Genomic DNA, 17,454 nt, shown 5'->3' with positions numbered 1-17,454 from the left:
TGAAACTAACAGATCAACACTAAAAAAAACCAGCCTACATTGAGACTTGAAGTGCTAGGTTAAAGCCATATGTACTCGATGACTATACACGCTAATTGCTTTACCAACAGCTGGAGACATGCTAAATTAAGTTCCCTGCAAAATATTGTGGTCTAGGACCCCTTCAATGTTGAGATATGTTAATTTTCATTTTGATCTGGATCGTCCTATTTATAGATTTGGCAACACATGTAACGTTGATGCAAGGGAGCTAACACCGCGGCTTTGTTGACATCCTCACTTTTTCAGAGGCTAGAACAAGCTGTAATGCATGTATTATGGTCCGCGCATGGTGACATATCGTCATTATATGGTCTTATGGTGCGTTTGACATCGATTATGGGCAAACTACACTTTGTAAACACGGGAGCGCGTACATATGCCTTTAAATCCAAAGATTGAGACAGGTCCAGCTCGTTTCAGTAAAGCATACTGCCTAATTGACCCATTTTCTTCAATTATCATTGTGATTGCATTAGCAGAATAAACATGGCCCATCAATGTTATTGGATTCATGAAATGTTCAAGAATCAGATAAAATATTGATTACGTAACGTTTCTTTGTTATTAGAATTTAAAATGTTTTCATGACATGTCTAAAGGTAGGTATAAGCAACTGTTTTTTCAAATTCGTCATGCATTGATTTTTTTTATTCTGCACTCTAAAACAATCTTTTTGAAGTTGACATTCATTCAAATAAAGAGGAATTATGGTGGCAGTGTATATATATATTTTTTTTTTTAAACAGAGGTAGTGCACCAAAACAGAGGACACGCCTTTTTCTAGAAAAATACATACAGTTCATGAAAGAAAGTTTCACACAATGATTCGTGATCAGGAAAACCAAATTTCTTTCAATGTGTCTATATCTCGATTTATAATGTGGAAAATTGCTGAAAGTCATTGAAACAGACTATAGTTTTTGAAAAAGACTTTGAATCTAGGGGTCCTTTACGTCCTCACAGGAAATTTTCCTTTTAGGGACGTGAGTTGATGATACGCTTTTTAAAAAAAAAAAAACTTTAGTGTATTTTTAGGTTTATGAACAATTCTTTATGATGCTAAATATGACTTTCCGGATTTAACGTATGAAAGAACCCATTGTTATTGAGCGAATTAAGACATTTTCCCAATTACAGTGGTTTTGTTGTTCGTAAAATAATTTGATGAACATTGTTGCAAACACAAATTCAAACATGTTTTGACGTTATGGTTTTACGTAAGCATTTGATAGAAAAATAGTTAGTGATTGAGGACGCTAAAAATAGCTCTGAAGTAGCGAGGTTGGTGTGTTTCATCTGCATTTTTGAGTCTTTCGCACACTCTGGTGCTAATGTAAGTGATCAGGACGGTTATTAGTAACGAACGAACCACCAAGAAATCGTATTTTCAGCAGGGTGCACTTTATTTTTCAAGTCTTGATGATCCTGAATATATTTTGCAGAAAAAATACTCAATAAGAAAAGGCTACAAATTCGTCAAAATTGCGCTGCACCTCGAGGCTGATGTGTGCTCTTAAATCGTAGGTCAGATTTTAACACCAAAAACTACGCAAAAAATACGTTCTGACTGCCTAACTGCACAAGGTGAAAGCGTGTAATTTTGTCTCCCTGTTTTGGGAACTTCCGATTTTCCACGAGAGTTACCTTCTTGGTCATGTCTACTAAAGGTAAAGTGAGAAGAAAACACTACCATCAACCTTTTCAATGCTAGCTGTTACAAGTCTTGAAAACTTTTATTCATTGCATGACTGGTAGCCAGTGTATGACTGGTTGGGATCAGGGAAGGCCCACCTTATTCTGGCAACCACACAGGACGGTAGCACTACACGATGTTTGGCACCCAAGCTGCCCCATTGCCACAAGGTGTAGAACCTGTATGCAGCTGAACGGAATTTTCTATTGCTGAATTCAGGATTGCTGCGGTGATATGTATATCCATAATTCTGCACACCACATACCTCTACAACCGATGGCTTCATGCACAAGTCAAAAAATGTTGGTGTGCTAGTCACACATTCATCCTCCCTTCCACAACACAATCTCTCTCTCTGTGATTCCATGGTCACACAGTGGCCACACCTACACCACCCAGGAACGTCACTGTTATCAACACGCTCAGTGTTCACATGGGCATGAACATCACGGATGAAGCAAGAAACGTACAAGGGGTCCTTCTGTGCCATCCTCTGAAGCACTGCATCTTTCTCCACTGCAGTCAGTGTAGCGAGAGCTTCCTGCAAAGAGAGAAGAACATAATTATACAGCAGCCATGAAAAGGAGATGGGGATGTAGAGAGAGGGTAGTGCGGGCTAGATTACAAAGAATCAAGTGGTACTTTTTGTGCCGAATAGCCGTTTTCCACAAATAACCATGTTAGGATTTCTCGGCGCTCTAGCACAGCACTGCTGACCAGCAATCAATATAATTACTAACTCAGATGTGTATGCTTTTGTATGATATGCCATGTGCGATCAACATGTGGCCCTTTTCCTTTGAAAGTTTACTCATCGTAGTTCAGAATGTGATGAAGTAATCACTGCTGCCCCACAGATGGCTAACAATGTGTTCTGGATGAGGTCACATGATTTGTGGTGCAGGTGCGTCTTTGATAGTTCGACTGATACACATCAGATATAGTTATTCACCACGCTCATGTGTTTCTGCAGATGAGCACTCTTGTTGATTGCCCCGTGGTTTGGGGCAAAAATCTTCCAGCTCTCCAAAATCCAGCTAGACTTGTTTTATAACATCATCTATTTTCATACACATACGTGTACTACTATTACTAGTCATTTCTTTGTTTTTTTAGTATTGTCACAGTGCAATCAAATATCATTAAAATTCATGATACTGTTGATAGGATTATATTATCAATATTGAAAATAATTAACCCAAATTGAACATTGATTTTAAGACATGTGTAATTCTTATTTTATTATCATCTTTTATTGTGCAGGTAGGCAGGAGCCAAACAGAGCCACAGAGTGACATGCATCAAGTTGTGTACACAATTACAGCTGTAATTGAACAAACAGCTGTCTATGAATGCTGAACTATTCTGTGTCTGTGGTGAAGTATTGTCAAAGACTGTGTTCTTCATGTGGTGTCAACTTACAGCCAATGACAAGATTTAAGATGTACACCAGAAGACAAAACAAATAACTGGAAACATTCACAAGTTTTTCAATGACACTTCCACACACACTTTGTGTTCAACTGTATCAGTAAGGATCTTACCTTCACAGCATCACCAGCGGCAGCCTCTTCGGCCCTGACAGCTGCAGAAGCCACCTCCAGCCTCAGGTTCCTCGGCGTTTCTCCAGAATTCCTCTGGCTCTCTGCTGCATACGGAATGTGGATGGTTGTACTTGCATTCAGAGCAGAGGTTGTAGCTACCTCATGAACAGCGTTCAAATCCTGTTCCTGATAATGAAATGAGTTGAAAATGGACTCAATGATCCTGAGCATGATAAGAGATAGTACTGGTATATATCTCAAAGAACACAAGCTATCAGTAGCAGTGATGTTTCATTAGAATTTTTTCAGAAAATGTTATGATTCTGTCATTTACATTCTAGAGTAGAGATGATTCTTACCCAGCCCATTGATTTTTATTTTTTTTAAATTTAGAATAAGGATATGAGCACACACACACACACACACACACACACACACACAACACACACACACACACACACACACACACATGTATGAGAAGCCATACTACCACTAATTCAAACTAAATCAATGCCAATGCTTCCATTTCAAAACAGACTTACAGTTACAGTTACAACAAACCATGTGCTGGTAAAACTCTCAAAGAATGTCATGCTAATTTTATTTGACACTGTAAATGTATTAATAAAACAGTATCTGTTTACATTTCAGAATTTATTACATTTCTCAACTTGACTGTCATTTTATCAGAGAAGGAGCAAGACTTCACACTTTCCAAAACACAACAAATTGCTCACTGTCGTTACCAGTCCCTTGTTTTTGCACTTCTTACTGCCGCAGTCTGTGCATCGGGTTAAGTTGTTCTTACAGGAACATCTGACACTTTGACAGGTGCTGTTCCTTGAACAGCCGCAGCACTGTAGGGTCTGTGCACGTGTTGCCTGTAATTTAATTCAAATTAAGGTTGTGTTAGCTACTGGGGCAGTGTAGGCTGATGATAAAACCATGACAGTAAGTTCCATCTTTGATCATCACTGAATGAATCTTACTTGATTGACCAAAAGATGCTACATACATCACACACAGCAGCATTTAATTGTAGTCAAATGCATTACTTTACAATGATTTCAATTTTGTAGTGAACAACATTAAAATGGTGCTGATGAAGTAATATGATTGAACAGAGGAGCACACAGGGTTTTCTTTATACCCTTTTTATACACAAATTTCACATGCTTCATGTCTACTAATTAAATTGTTAATGTGTTCTCATTCTCAATCTCCTTTACAACTCTGCTTCCAAATCTACAGAATCATGAGGTTAGTGTTTAAAATACATTTAATTTTGAGTTAATCAACTTAATGATTAACGTTTGAAGTTGTTTGAAGAGTACAAATCAACCAACTTAAATTATCTATATGAATTATATTGGACGAGAAAATGAATTTTCACATTCAATCAATGTCAGGATTAACTGCATGATAAATCATGTGTGAGGGTGTGAAAAACTGTACTGGTGTCCAATACATTGATTTTTTCTTTTGTGATGATGATTCTACTACAGGTATGTATAGATATTCTTGTGTGTGTATAGTTTACCCAGATTTCTTGCCCTAACATGAAACTAATTAGGTGCGAACTTATTAAAAGAGTGTTATTCAAAAGCACCAGACTTGTCTCCTTGTTTGATTTTTCTGGGAGATGTCACATCATCACCACCGTAACCATTTGTTTTAAACCACCCCAACCACATGCTACTGGCTTATTTGCATGTCACAGAGATCACGAAATCTACTCGATCGCAATAGGACAATCAAAGCTTGTGTACTAACACTGCCGAAGTAATCACTATTGCTGATTGTGGGCAATAACGGAAAGACAAGACAAGACACTGACATGAAAGTGAAACACTTTCGATCGAAAATTAGGTAGCGATTTAGTGAATTGCCGAAATAACAGGGAACAGACCTTTCGTAAGCAATAGATTATTAGTTCCCGAGGTACAGTAGGATTACTGCGAACACAGAAACAGACAAAAACACGAAAGAGCAACCTTCGCATCGATAAATGTTTCAAAGTCGTTCGAGACTCGAATGTAAACAATGCGAGAGTAAGGTCCCTTTACGTTTGTGAAAATAAGCCGAGGTATTCGTGTGAATAAGCATCGATCGTGAAAATAACACACGTAAAAATACAGTCACAGAAAATAAGAGACAGATGCCAGGACACATACATCGAGTGTTATGAATAAAACAAAATATATTTATCATACTCACCAAAGTTAGCATTGCTTGTGCCATCGCAAAATCCAGAAGAAAGCAGCGTAAACTTTAGGCGTGTAAACAGCACGTGGTCTCTTTACCCAAAACATCTCAAAAACACAAATCGACTAAAACATCACTCGAATTGCAGATTGAAGATGTGACTTGCTCATAACATAAACAATGAAATATGTTAGTATTTGCTTTGCACATAGTTTATTTTTAACATAAGCTTAGATTTCATGAATTGTGGAAATAACACGATGGATGAAAAAAAGGTGTTGTTGGTTTTACTAGTTTTGTATTGAAAGTCACGTGGAGCAATTCGGCACAGACATGGCGGGTCCGCATGGTTGTTTTGATTTCGTGAGAACCGTGTATATGCGCTCAAATATTGTGTTGCAGATGAAAGGACGAGTTTTTATGGCGAAAATGGATTTTTAATCGTGGCTGAGGGTTAGCTGTTGTCTTAGAAGGTAACGGAGGTACGAAATCCGGCTAAGCTGATGGATAATGTTTTGCACGTAAGTGTTAGTGTGTGTGTGTGTTTTCTCACGGTCTCCCCCACTTCGCCTGCTTTGACTAATAGGAGATTGCTTAGCCGTGAGCGCTGTTCAGCCGACCGGAAGTTACCCCGGCTGAAGTCAAACGTTGAATGACATAGTGAGGTGCGCGCAAGCAGTGTAGGTCAGGATTCAGGCCGCCTTCGCTGTACAGAATTTGGTACACAGTTCTGTGCAGCGTTGGCGGCCATTTTTTTTAACATCCACCCTCCACCTTTTTATGAATAGACCACAGCTTTAAAGTGTTGTCTGGGCAAGACAATAATTACGGTATTGGTTGATGTCACCATACTGTTAAAGTTTTGCATTTCTTCAAAACGGGGTATTGACAAATTGCTACAACTACAAGCATCTACAGATCGGTTTGAAGGAATTAATCTAAGGCACACTCCTTCTTGTGTAGACAGTTTGCCTCGCCATCTCATACCTGGCTTTTACATGGGATGATTCAAACAATTCCCACTGTGCACAGCGAGCAGCCAGGCTGGTGATTGTTGGTATGTGACCAAGTGGAGGGATGTGACCAAGTGGAGGGATGTGACCAAGTGGAGGGATGTGACCAAGTGGAGGGATGTGACCAAGTGGAGGGATGTGACCAAGTGGAGGGGTGTGACCAAGTGGAGGGGTGTGACCAAGGGGAGGGATGGGACCAAGTGGAGGGATGTGACCAAGTGGAGGGATGTGACCAAGGGGAGGGATGTGACCAAGTGGAGGGATGGGACCAAGTGGAGGGATGTGACCAAGTGGAGGGATGTGACCAAGTGGAGGGATGTGACCAAGTGGAGGGATGTGACCAAGTGGAGGGATGTGACCAAGTGGAGGGATGTGACCAAGTGGAGGGATGTGACCAAGTGGAGGGATGTGACCAAGTGGAGGGGTGTGACCAAGTGGAGGGGTGTGACCAAGGGGAGGGATGTGACCAAGTGGAGGGATGGGACCAAGTGGAGGGATGTGACCAAGTGGAGGGATGTGACCAAGTGGAGGGATGGGACCAAGTGGAGGGATGTGACCAAGTGGAGGGATGTGACCAAGTGGAGGGATGTGACCAAGTGGAGGGATGTGACCAAGTGGAGGGATGTGACCAAGTGGAGGGATGTGACCAAGTGGAGGGGTGTGACCAAGTGGAGGGATGTGACCAAGTGGAGGGATGTGACCAAGTGGAGGCATGTGACCAAGGCGAGGGATGTGACCAAGTGGAGGGATGGGACCAAGTGGAGGGATGTGACCAAGTGGAGGGATGTGACCAAGTGGAGGGATGTGACCAAGGGGAGGGGTGTGACCAAGGGGAGGGGTGTGACCAAGGGGAGGGGTGTGACCAAGTGGAGGGATGTGACCAAGTGGAGGGATGTGACCAAGTGGAGGGATGTGACCAAGTGGAGGGATGTGACCAAGTGGAGGGATGTGACCAAGTGGAGGGATGTGACCAAGTGGAGGGATGTGACCAAGTGGAGGGGTGTGACCAAGTGGAGGGATGTGACCAAGGGGAGGGATGTGACCAAGTGGAGGGATGGGACCAAGTGGAGGGATGTGACCAAGGGGAGGGATGTGACCAAGTGGAGGGATGGGACCAAGTGGAGGGATGTGACCAAGTGGAGGGATGTGACCAAGTGGAGGGATGTGACCAAGTGGAGGGATGTGACCAAGTGGAGGGATGTGCCCAAGTGGAGGGATGTGACCAAGTGGAGGGGTGTGACCAAGTGGAGGGATGTGACCAAGTGGAGGGATGTGACCAAGTGGAGGCATGTGACCAAGGCGAGGGATGTGACCAAGTGGAGGGATGGGACCAAGTGGAGGGATGTGACCAAGTGGAGAGATGTGACCATGTGGAGGGATGTGACCAAGTGGAGGGATGTGACCAAGTGGAGGGATGTGACCAAGTGGAGGGATGTGACCAAGTGGAGGGATGTGACCAAGTGGAGGGGTGTGACCAAGTGGAGGGATGTGACCAAGTGGAGGGGTGTGACCAAGTGGAGGGATGTGACCAAGTGGATGGATGTGACCAAGGGGAGGGATGTGACCAAGGGGAGGGATGTGACCAAGTGGAGGGGTGTGACCAAGTGGAGGGATGGGACCAAGTGGAGGGGTGTGACCAAGTGGAGGGATGTGACCAGGTGGAGGGATGTGACCAAGTGGAGGGGTGTGACCAAGTGGAGGGATGTGACCAAGTGGAGGGGTGTGACCTGTGACCAAGTGGAGGGATGTGACCAAGGGGAGGGATGTGACCAAGTGGAGGGATGTGACCAAGTGGAGGGGTGTGACCAAGTGGAGGGGTGTGACCAAGGGGAGGGGTGTGACCAAGGGGAGGGGTGTGACCAAGGGGAGGGGTGTGACCAAGGGGAGGGGTGTGACCAAGGGGAGGGGTGTGACCAAGTGGAGGGATGTGACCAAGTGGAGGGATGGGACCAAGTGGAGGGATGGGACCAAGTGGAGGGGTGTGACCAAGTGGAGGGGTGTGACCAAGTGGAGGGGTGTGACCAAGTGGAGGGATGTGACCAAGTGGAGGGGTGTGACCAAGTGGAGGGATGTGACCAAGTGGAGGGGTGTGACCAAGTGGAGGGATGTGACCAAGTGGAGGGATGTGACCAAGTGGAGGGATGTGACCAAGTGGAGGGATGGGACCAAGTGGAGGGATGTGACCAAGTGGAGGGATGGGACCAAGTGGAGGGGTGTGACCAAGTGGAGGGATGTGACCAAGTGGAGGGGTGTGACCAAGTGGAGGGATGTGACCAAGGGGAGGGATGTGACCAAGTGGAGGGATGTGACCAAGTGGAGGGGTGTGACCAAGTGGAGGGGTGTGACCAAGTGGAGGGGTGTGACCAAGTGGAGGGATGTGACCAAGGGGAGGGGTGTGACCAAGGGGAGGGGTGTGACCAAGGGGAGGGGTGTGACCAAGTGGAGGGATGTGACCAAGTGGAGGGATGGGACCAAGTGGAGGGATGGGACCAAGTGGAGGGGTGTGACCAAGTGGAGGGGTGTGACCAAGTGGAGGGGTGTGACCAAGTGGAGGGATGTGACCAAGTGGAGGGGTGTGACCAAGTGGAGGGATGTGACCAAGTGGAGGGGTGTGACCAAGTGGAGGGATGTGACCAAGTGGAGGGATGTGACCAAGTGGAGGGATGTGACCAAGTGGAGGGGTGTGACCAAGTGGAGGGGTGTGACCAAGTGGAGGGATGTGACCAAGTGGAGGGGTGTGACCAAGTGGAGGGATGTGACCAAGGGGAGGGATGTGACCAAGTGGAGGGATGTGACCAAGTGGAGGGATGTGACCAAGGGGAGGGATGTGACCAAGGGGAGGGATGTGACCAAGTGGAGGGATGTGACCAAGTGGAGGGATGTGACCAAGGGGAGGGATGTGACCAAGTGGAGGGATGTGACCAAGGGGAGGGATGTGACCAAGTGGAGGGATGTGACCAAGTGGAGGGATGTGACCAAGTGGAGGGGTGTGACCAAGTGGAGGGATGTGACCAAGTGGAGGGATGTGACCAAGTGGAGGGATGTGACCAAGTGGAGGGGTGTGACCAAGTGGAGGGGTGTGACCAAGTGGAGGGATGTGACCAAGTGGAGGGATGTGACCAAGTGGAGGGGTGTGACCAAGGGGAGGGATGGGACCAAGTGGAGGGATGGGACCAAGTGGAGGGGTGTGACCAAGTGGAGGGGTGTGACCAAGTGGAGGGGTGTGACCAAGGGATGGTCTTATCCCATGTGCAAGACTGGCCAGAATAAGAGATTGTGAGGCAAACTCTTTAAAGGTCCTTGTCTACATTTTTATACCGAAATCGCCATTTGACCATTAAAATGCAGAGTCTATTATCTACAAATATCAACAATACACCCCCTTTCGATCAGGAAAGACGAAGCCAGTGTAGCCGTTTGAAAATTCATTGTAGTATTCCAGCGTAGTACTCATAGTAGGATATCCTTATTTGTGACCCTCCATCACGGAATGAGTCGCATGTCACCTTTGCATGATTTTCATATTTTTTACAATTTCCTAAAGAGTTTTTTATGCTCTATCCAGTGGTGAAAACCGTTTTAGAAAAGAGCGAAAACTGTTCGAGTTATTAGCCTGTGACTAAGGTGACCCTCACGCTGTTACCATACACTCTCCGGACTTATATCAAGCCTAGCGCAGAACCGCGCGAGGTGACATGCGACTCATTTCGTGGTGGAGGGTCACATTTGGAAAATGCCAAGCGCAAAACTCCTCTCAAATCCCGTGCATTTCGTGCGTTTAAAAAAAAGCGTGGACAGCGCTCCAGTGTTGCTGCACTTGTTTGGGCGTTCTTTCTTTATTTGGTGTTTAACGTCGTTTTCAACCACGAAGGTTATATCGCGACGGTTGTTTGGGCGTGGCTATAAGCATAGTGACATGAATTTGATTGGTCAGTATTTTCAGGCAAAGCACATGTTCTCAGCAAACAGAAAACAAAATATTGGAAGCGTGAGTCACGCTACCCAAAAATAAAATCTTTTATTACATATATTTTTGTTCTATAACTTTTTTCCCCATGGTTCATGCATCATCTGACATAACTTTTTAGCGAAATCTAACCATAAGATTATTGAAAAAAAGCAAAAATGTAGACGACCACCTTTAAAGGAGAAGGAGTGTGCCTATAAGCTTTACAGTGGAGCCCCCATTGTAAGACCCCCCAATTTAAGACGTCTCCCCTATTTCTTCTTCTTCTTCTTCTGCGTTCGTGGGCTGAATTAAACTCCCACGTACACTCGTGTTTTTTGCACGAGTGGAATTTTACGTGTATGCCCGTTTTTTACCCCGCCATTTAGGCAGCCATAAGCCGTTTTCGGAGGAAGCATGCTGGGTATTTTCGTGTTTCTATAACCCACCGAACTCTGACATGGATTACAGGATCTTTTTCGTGCGCACTTGGTCTTGTGCTTGCGTGTATACACGGGGGTGTTCGGACACCGAGGAGAGTCTGCACACAAAGTTGACTCTGAGAAATAAATCTCTCGCCGAACGTGGGGACGAACTCACGCTGACAGCGGCCAACTGGATACAAATCCAACACGCTGCCGACTGAGCTACATCCCCGCCCCGTCCCCCCTATTAAGACCTTGTTTTCTCAAACTCGCTGTTGATAACCTGTGTAAATGTAGCCCCATTTTAAGACTTCCTCCTTTTTAAGACCTGAATTTCTCAGATTTTGGAGGTCTTAAAAGGGGGTTCCACTGTACTTGTGTCCAAGAGAACACTACTCCTTGTCAAATCCTAAGCACACAACTTCAAAATCAAATGCCCTTAAAGGCACAGTAAGCCTCCCGTAAACCATCACAGATACTGTCAGGCTTTTACACACAGTACAAACACCCTTCCATTTGAACGCTCACCAAACGGGAACATCCTAGGTACCCTCCGTAAAGAGCGAGAAATTTTCAAAGAATTTATTTTTGCGTGGTTTATCTTACCCCTGAGCCATCGTAAACCCGTTTGATTCAGTTTCCCTTTTTCACAATGTAGTCGTCAGTTAGTAATTTGAATGCGACTCGATGTGAGCTTATCTGCAATAGCACGTTGTTATGTACCTCTCACTATGCACGAAACAAACGGCTGTGGTTCACAAGAAACCGTCGTCTGCTACGAGAACCACGACCTTGCGTGATCCTGCTTCCGGGCTTTTCTTTTTTCAAACTTTCAAAACTTCGAATTGTACTGATCTTGTCTTGATGAAAAAATTATGATTAAAGAATGTTTGTGTAACAAGCTGTCAATTTATTATTTAGATTTGAAAAGTTAGGTCTAGCGCCAAAACGCACCACGGTCCGATTGTCTCTGAGCAATCGGCGCAAAATTAATTCTTTAAAAATTGCTCGCTCTTTACGTAGGGCACCTAGGATGCTCCTGTTTGGTGAGCGTTCAAATGGAAGGGTGTTTGTACTGTGTGTAAAAGCCTGACAGTATCTGTGAAGGTTTACGGGAGGCTTACTGTGCCTTTAACATTCAATAATAATGAGTCTTTAAAAAACAATGGGTTTTTTTTCAACAAGAATCAAGTGTCAACATGGCAAGAAAGAAACCTACTTTTATGGTGGAGACATCTATGGAACTGCAGACTATTCTGTAACAAAGTCAAATTGCAGAAGTGAGTACACATCATTTTTGGAAACAAATATAATTCAATGCAACATAATTTTATTGTTGTTTTTACACTAGCTTTTTATCAAACTTTAAATTACCAACTTGTCATTCCTATAGTATGAAAGAAAAGGCTCAGTTTTGTGAATGATTAAAACAGCTAGCTTGCCACTGGCAGTGTTGTTCTGAACTTCAGAGGACAAAAGGTCAGGTGGACCTAGATTGAAAACATGAATAGGTCCAAATGTTCTGGCTTAAGTTTGTCAGAAGACCTCCCACATGCCAAACTATCGGACGGTCGACTAAGCAGACCAATCGACTAAGCAGACCAATGTGTCAGGTCAAATGAGTATGTGTCAGTGACCAAAAACCAGCGCCTTGATCTATGAGCATAGATCTATAAGGAAATGCCTAGAACAAAAACTAGCAATACTCTTAAATAGATAGGTAGCTGCACTGCACATCGGTGAATGGTTGCAAATGCTAAATTCACTTCAGCAATCTTTTTTGTATATTTTCCAGAAGACTAATAGCTGTACAACATCAGGAATGGCATGATGAACATACTTACTTGCTGGTCATGGAGTCTACTTGCAAGATGATGCGATCCGTGACAGCTCCTGGAGGCTGAACTGGCACATTCTTCATCACTGATTTGTGGATTGCATATATAAGCTGTAAATAAAAACAAACAGCCATTAATTTTCTTTCATAATGCACAACTTTTTATGAATGCTCGGGTTTGAACACACTAGGATTTGAGGTTACACATACGTTAACAATACATGTACATGCACATGAAAAATTCCTGCCAGACTAATGAATCACAAATATCAACTCGAAATCAAAACAAGCAGCTAGTAATTCACTTTGTATCATTTCTTATCACGAAACCCTCCAGAAATGCGACCACTAGTCATTTGGTGGATGGAGGCATGATGTTTGAGAAGGTCATTTGTGACCTTCCACCACGAAATGAGTCGCATGTCATCTCGTGCGGTTCTGCGCTAGGCTTATATATAAGTCCGGGGAGTGTCTGGTAAAAGTGTGAGGGTCACCTATAGTCACAGGGCTTATAACTCAAACAGTTTTCGCTCTTTTCTAAAACGGTTTTGACCACTGGATAGAGCATTAAACAATCTTTAGGAAAATGTAAAAAATATGAAAATCATGCAAAGGTGACATGCAACTCATTCCGTGGTGGAGGGTCACATTTGTGGTAAGTCCTTCACACTGGCGGACTAGCTCTTCTCTCAAAAGCCAGGGCTTAAACGCGCTGGGAACCTAAACTTTTTTAGTTTTAGGCTGCACTACTATACATCAAAAGAGCTTCCACATTTCTACGCATACGCCTCAACTTTCTCCCTACAAAATCAAAGCTGATTTGCACTCATTAATTCGACAAGTATGGCGGCGGAACGAAGTCCAGGGGTGGATGTTGCAGTGAGTGCTGGGACGGGGCGGCGTGAGAGCATACTGGGAGAAGGAACAAGCGTCGGGACAAGCAAGAGAGGATGGAAAACAATAAAAAGAAAAAGAAAAAAAAGAAGACAAGTCGCGTAAGGCGAAAATACAATATTTAGTCAAGTAGCTGTCGAACTCACAGAATTAAACTGAACGCAATGCCATTTTACTCGTAGCATCGTCAGGCCACCGCTCATGGCAAAGGCAGTGAAATTGACAAGAAGAGCGGGGTAGTAGTTGCGCTAAGAAGGATAGCACGCTTTTCTGTACCTCTCTTTGTTTTAACTTTCTGAGCGTGTTTTTAATCCAAACATATCATATCTATATGTTTTTGGAATCAGGAACCGACAAGGAATAAGATGAAAGTGTTTTTAAATTGATTTGGACAATTTAATTTTGATAATAATTTTTATATATTTAATTTTCAGAGCTTGTTTTTAATCCGAATATAACATATTTATATGTTTTTGGAATCAGCAAATGATGGAGAATAAGATAAACGTAAATTTCGATCGTTTTATAAATTTTTAATTTTTTTTACAATTTTCCGATTTTTTAATGACCAAAGTCATTAATTAATTTTTAAGCCATCACGCTGAAATGCAATACCGAAGTCCGGGCTTCGTCTAAGATTACTTGACCAAAATTTGAACCAATTTGGTTGAAAAATGAGGGCGTGACAGTGCCGCCTCAACTTTCACGAAAAGCCGGATATGACGTTTTTTTCATTTATCAAAAAAATGAAAAAAACGTTCGGGGATTTCATACCCAGGAACTCTCATGTCAAATTTCATAAAGATCGGTCCAGTAGTTTAGTCTGAATCGCTCTACACACACACACACGCACACACCACGACCCTCGTTTCGATTCCCCCTCGATGTTAAAATATTTAGTCAAAACTTGACTAAAAATAAAAAGCTGATTTGCACAGGACCACAGCTCACTCAGTCAGCACAGTAGCTAAAAGTAAAACTTGAAATACAGCTACAGGAGGGGAAGAGAGGAGGTAAGGGAGGGGAAGAGAGGAGGTAAGGAATGGGGAATGGAGGTATGGGGGGAGGTAGTCAATTTAATATGTACTCTGAATGTTTTTGTGTTGATGTGTGTGGTTGCGTATTTGATATGTAATATAAATGTAATAATTATGGAATAATAACCAATATTATTTTTACTCACCTGTCGGAGTTTTGCCTGCGAGTCTTTCAACATGGCCGATGGGGCCACTGCAAAAATGCCGATGACGTCCAGCCCTCCTGGCAGCATCCTTGTCACCTGTAGTAAGGTCAACATACCATCATCTTAAAAAAAATACCCAACCAATGCCAATCTAATCTATTAAAACTAAAAAGGTATACATAAACAAAAACATGTCTCTCTCCCAATCTTCTCCTCCTCTTCTCTTGTGTCATCCACCTTTTCCCTGGCATCATATACTGATGTGTTAGTTGAAGGGACATAATCAATCAATCAATGCGCAAATTCTGTTTATTGTATGGAGTTGCAGGTTTAAAACAGAGAACTTGCATTATCCTTGTTCATGAGGCACAAACAAACAACATTCCTCAAACAAAACAAAGAAATAAACGTAAATCCTTTCCAGTGTTGTTCCCTGCCTCAGGACAAAAAAGTCAGGTGGACCTGAAATGAAAATATGAAATGTTCAAAATGTCCTGTCTTTGTCTGTCTGGTAGGGAAAGTGATAGTCAGAAGACCTAACTCTAAACACATGTCTACTACAAGTATATTGCACAGTCGACCCGCCAGGGGTCAGTACGCGTCAATGACCGAAGACCAAGGCCTGGCAACAACACTACCTTTGTCCATGACCCTTTACCACCCACCCCTAACATGTCATCTTCTACCAAACCCTGCCTTAGCTCCATCCTCCCAATCCCCCCCCCCTCCCCTGCTCACCTGTGTTGCGTGAACAGCAAGCCACTGCTCATCTGCCTTGTCCAGTGATTTTGGCTGTGTTGTTTTCTTCTTCTTGGAGTGTGAGGGCAGCTCCTCTAACTGCCCCACTTCTGATTCATCGCACACGTCATCCTCGGCCGCCTCTGGGGTGCGCGCCAAGCGAAGGACAAAATCCTTCTGAGATGACAACTGCAAAACATACAAAAAAAATAAACTGATAAAATCTTTTTCAGCTTGAGAATTACGAATACTAAGGTCAATTGCTAGGCCATAGGCCCCTTGCAATGAGGAAGGAAGGGAAATGAAATCGGTGTACACATAGTTTTTAACACATGAAACCAGCGCTGAAAGTCCAACAAATGATGTACTCGCCTTTGGTTAGTGATTCTGAGAATTTACTAGCCAAAGAGCAAACTTTACTAGCCAAACCAACAATTCGTTTCAGCAACTGTACTCGCATTTGGCGAGAAGAACATTTCTACTCGCCAGTTACATGTTTCTACTCGCAAAATACTCGCCACTTTCAGGCCTGGAAACATTTAACAAAGCACTGATCATAGGGATGGTAAGTTTGAGAATAGTTGAACTGTGAAGCTGGATTTCTACTATTAATCTGTAACTGAAACATTTCTATTTTAATGCACAGATCATAATCCACACATGATCAAATAACATACCTTTTCGGAAACTGAGGAACGAGCTCCAAAAAAAATATCAGTACAGCATGCTCTTTGTTAATTATGCTTCGAATGTCATGAGAGCTGAGTCCATGCTCTCACGTCAGCTAGTCCCCACATGCTTTGAATTTGATATGCTTCAAATATTTCACACATATTGAGAGGGTCTATCTTTATCTGCTAAACACTTTATTTTCCTGATGTGATATGATGATTACAAACCAGATACCACTTATCTAACTGGCCCAATTAGTCTTTTTGAAAGGTTTTTTTCACCCTGTTTGCCAAAAGCCTAAAAATAGGAAGATTTGTGGTTGTAAAATCATACCCCGCAAGCCCAGTTAAACGACTGCAAATAAACATGGTATAAACATAGCTAAAAACTGTAAAAGAGCACAGTATGATCGAGAAATATCTTCGTCTGCAAGCGTCAATACCGAACAGTACAGTGAAGTGCACATTTGCGTTTGCAGGCAGATACATATATATCTAAAAAAAACAAAAAAACAACATTAGGCCTACAGATCGAACCAAGAAGATTAAAATTTAAACAGATCTCTAGAATTTTCTCACCTGACCAATTATCAGGCCAATGTACCACTGCCTCCCTTTAATCAAGTCTTGGATGTACGCTTCTGTCGACTCGTCGGCAGTCACAGATCGGCCCATGGTTGGTAGTAATTTCCTTGACACTAATGACAGCTGTCAATCCTGTTCTCAACTCGCAGACGACACACCGCATCCTGTGTCGAGTGTAACAGGAAGTGTGCTTGAGGGATCGTCTTGTAACATTACTTTTGTTTCTTTTGCTTTTCTTTTGTACAACTCCAGTATTTTGATTAGACAAATATCAAACTAGGACAAATATTCATCGTAGCTACATTAGATGGTCTAACCTTCGTTAAAAGTCAATTTATTACACAAATATGGCAAACGGTTATGGATTACTCCCTTCTTTCAAGGAAGGTAACTGTGATTGGAGCCACGAAAGCCTCGCGGTATGGCTGTCAATGGTACGCCAACGTAAAACAAAATTACTACATTTAGTCAAGCTTTGGAACTCACAGAATGAAACTGAACGCACTGCATTTTTTTCACAATGACCGTAGTCCGCCGCTCGTGCAAAACGCAGTGAAATTGACGAGCCTGTTTGGCGTGGTAGTGGTTGCGCTGTGCTGCATAGCACGCTTTTCTGTACCTCTTTTTAACTTTCTGAGCGTGTTTTTAATCCAAACATATCATATCTATATGTTTTTG

At 43.1% G+C, this 17,454-nt stretch overlaps 1 protein-coding gene across 1 annotated transcript in view; it reads right to left on the bottom strand.

The window, feature by feature from the left end:
• The window catches only part of LOC138948415 (protein odr-4 homolog), a 39,939-nt gene extending 22,962 nt beyond the window's left edge, over positions 1-16,977 (bottom strand). Inside the window, exons 1-5 of the mRNA XM_070319949.1 lie at positions 16,771-16,977; positions 15,521-15,709; positions 14,783-14,878; positions 12,713-12,816; positions 12,088-12,124 (exon numbers count right to left, since the gene is read on the bottom strand). Of these exons, the coding sequence (XP_070176050.1) occupies positions 12,088-12,124; positions 12,713-12,816; positions 14,783-14,878; positions 15,521-15,709; positions 16,771-16,866 (522 nt within the window). The 5' untranslated portion in view covers positions 16,867-16,977. The remainder of the gene's footprint in view (positions 1-12,087; positions 12,125-12,712; positions 12,817-14,782; positions 14,879-15,520; positions 15,710-16,770) is intronic.
• Positions 16,978-17,454: the final 477 nt, after the last annotated feature.

This window comes from Littorina saxatilis, linkage group LG15, assembly GCF_037325665.1.
Source record: "Littorina saxatilis isolate snail1 linkage group LG15, US_GU_Lsax_2.0, whole genome shotgun sequence".
NCBI lineage: Eukaryota > Metazoa > Mollusca > Gastropoda > Littorinimorpha > Littorinidae > Littorina > Littorina saxatilis.
The sequence above is the reverse complement of the archived record's forward strand: the minus strand, read 5'-3'. Positions and strand labels throughout refer to the sequence as shown.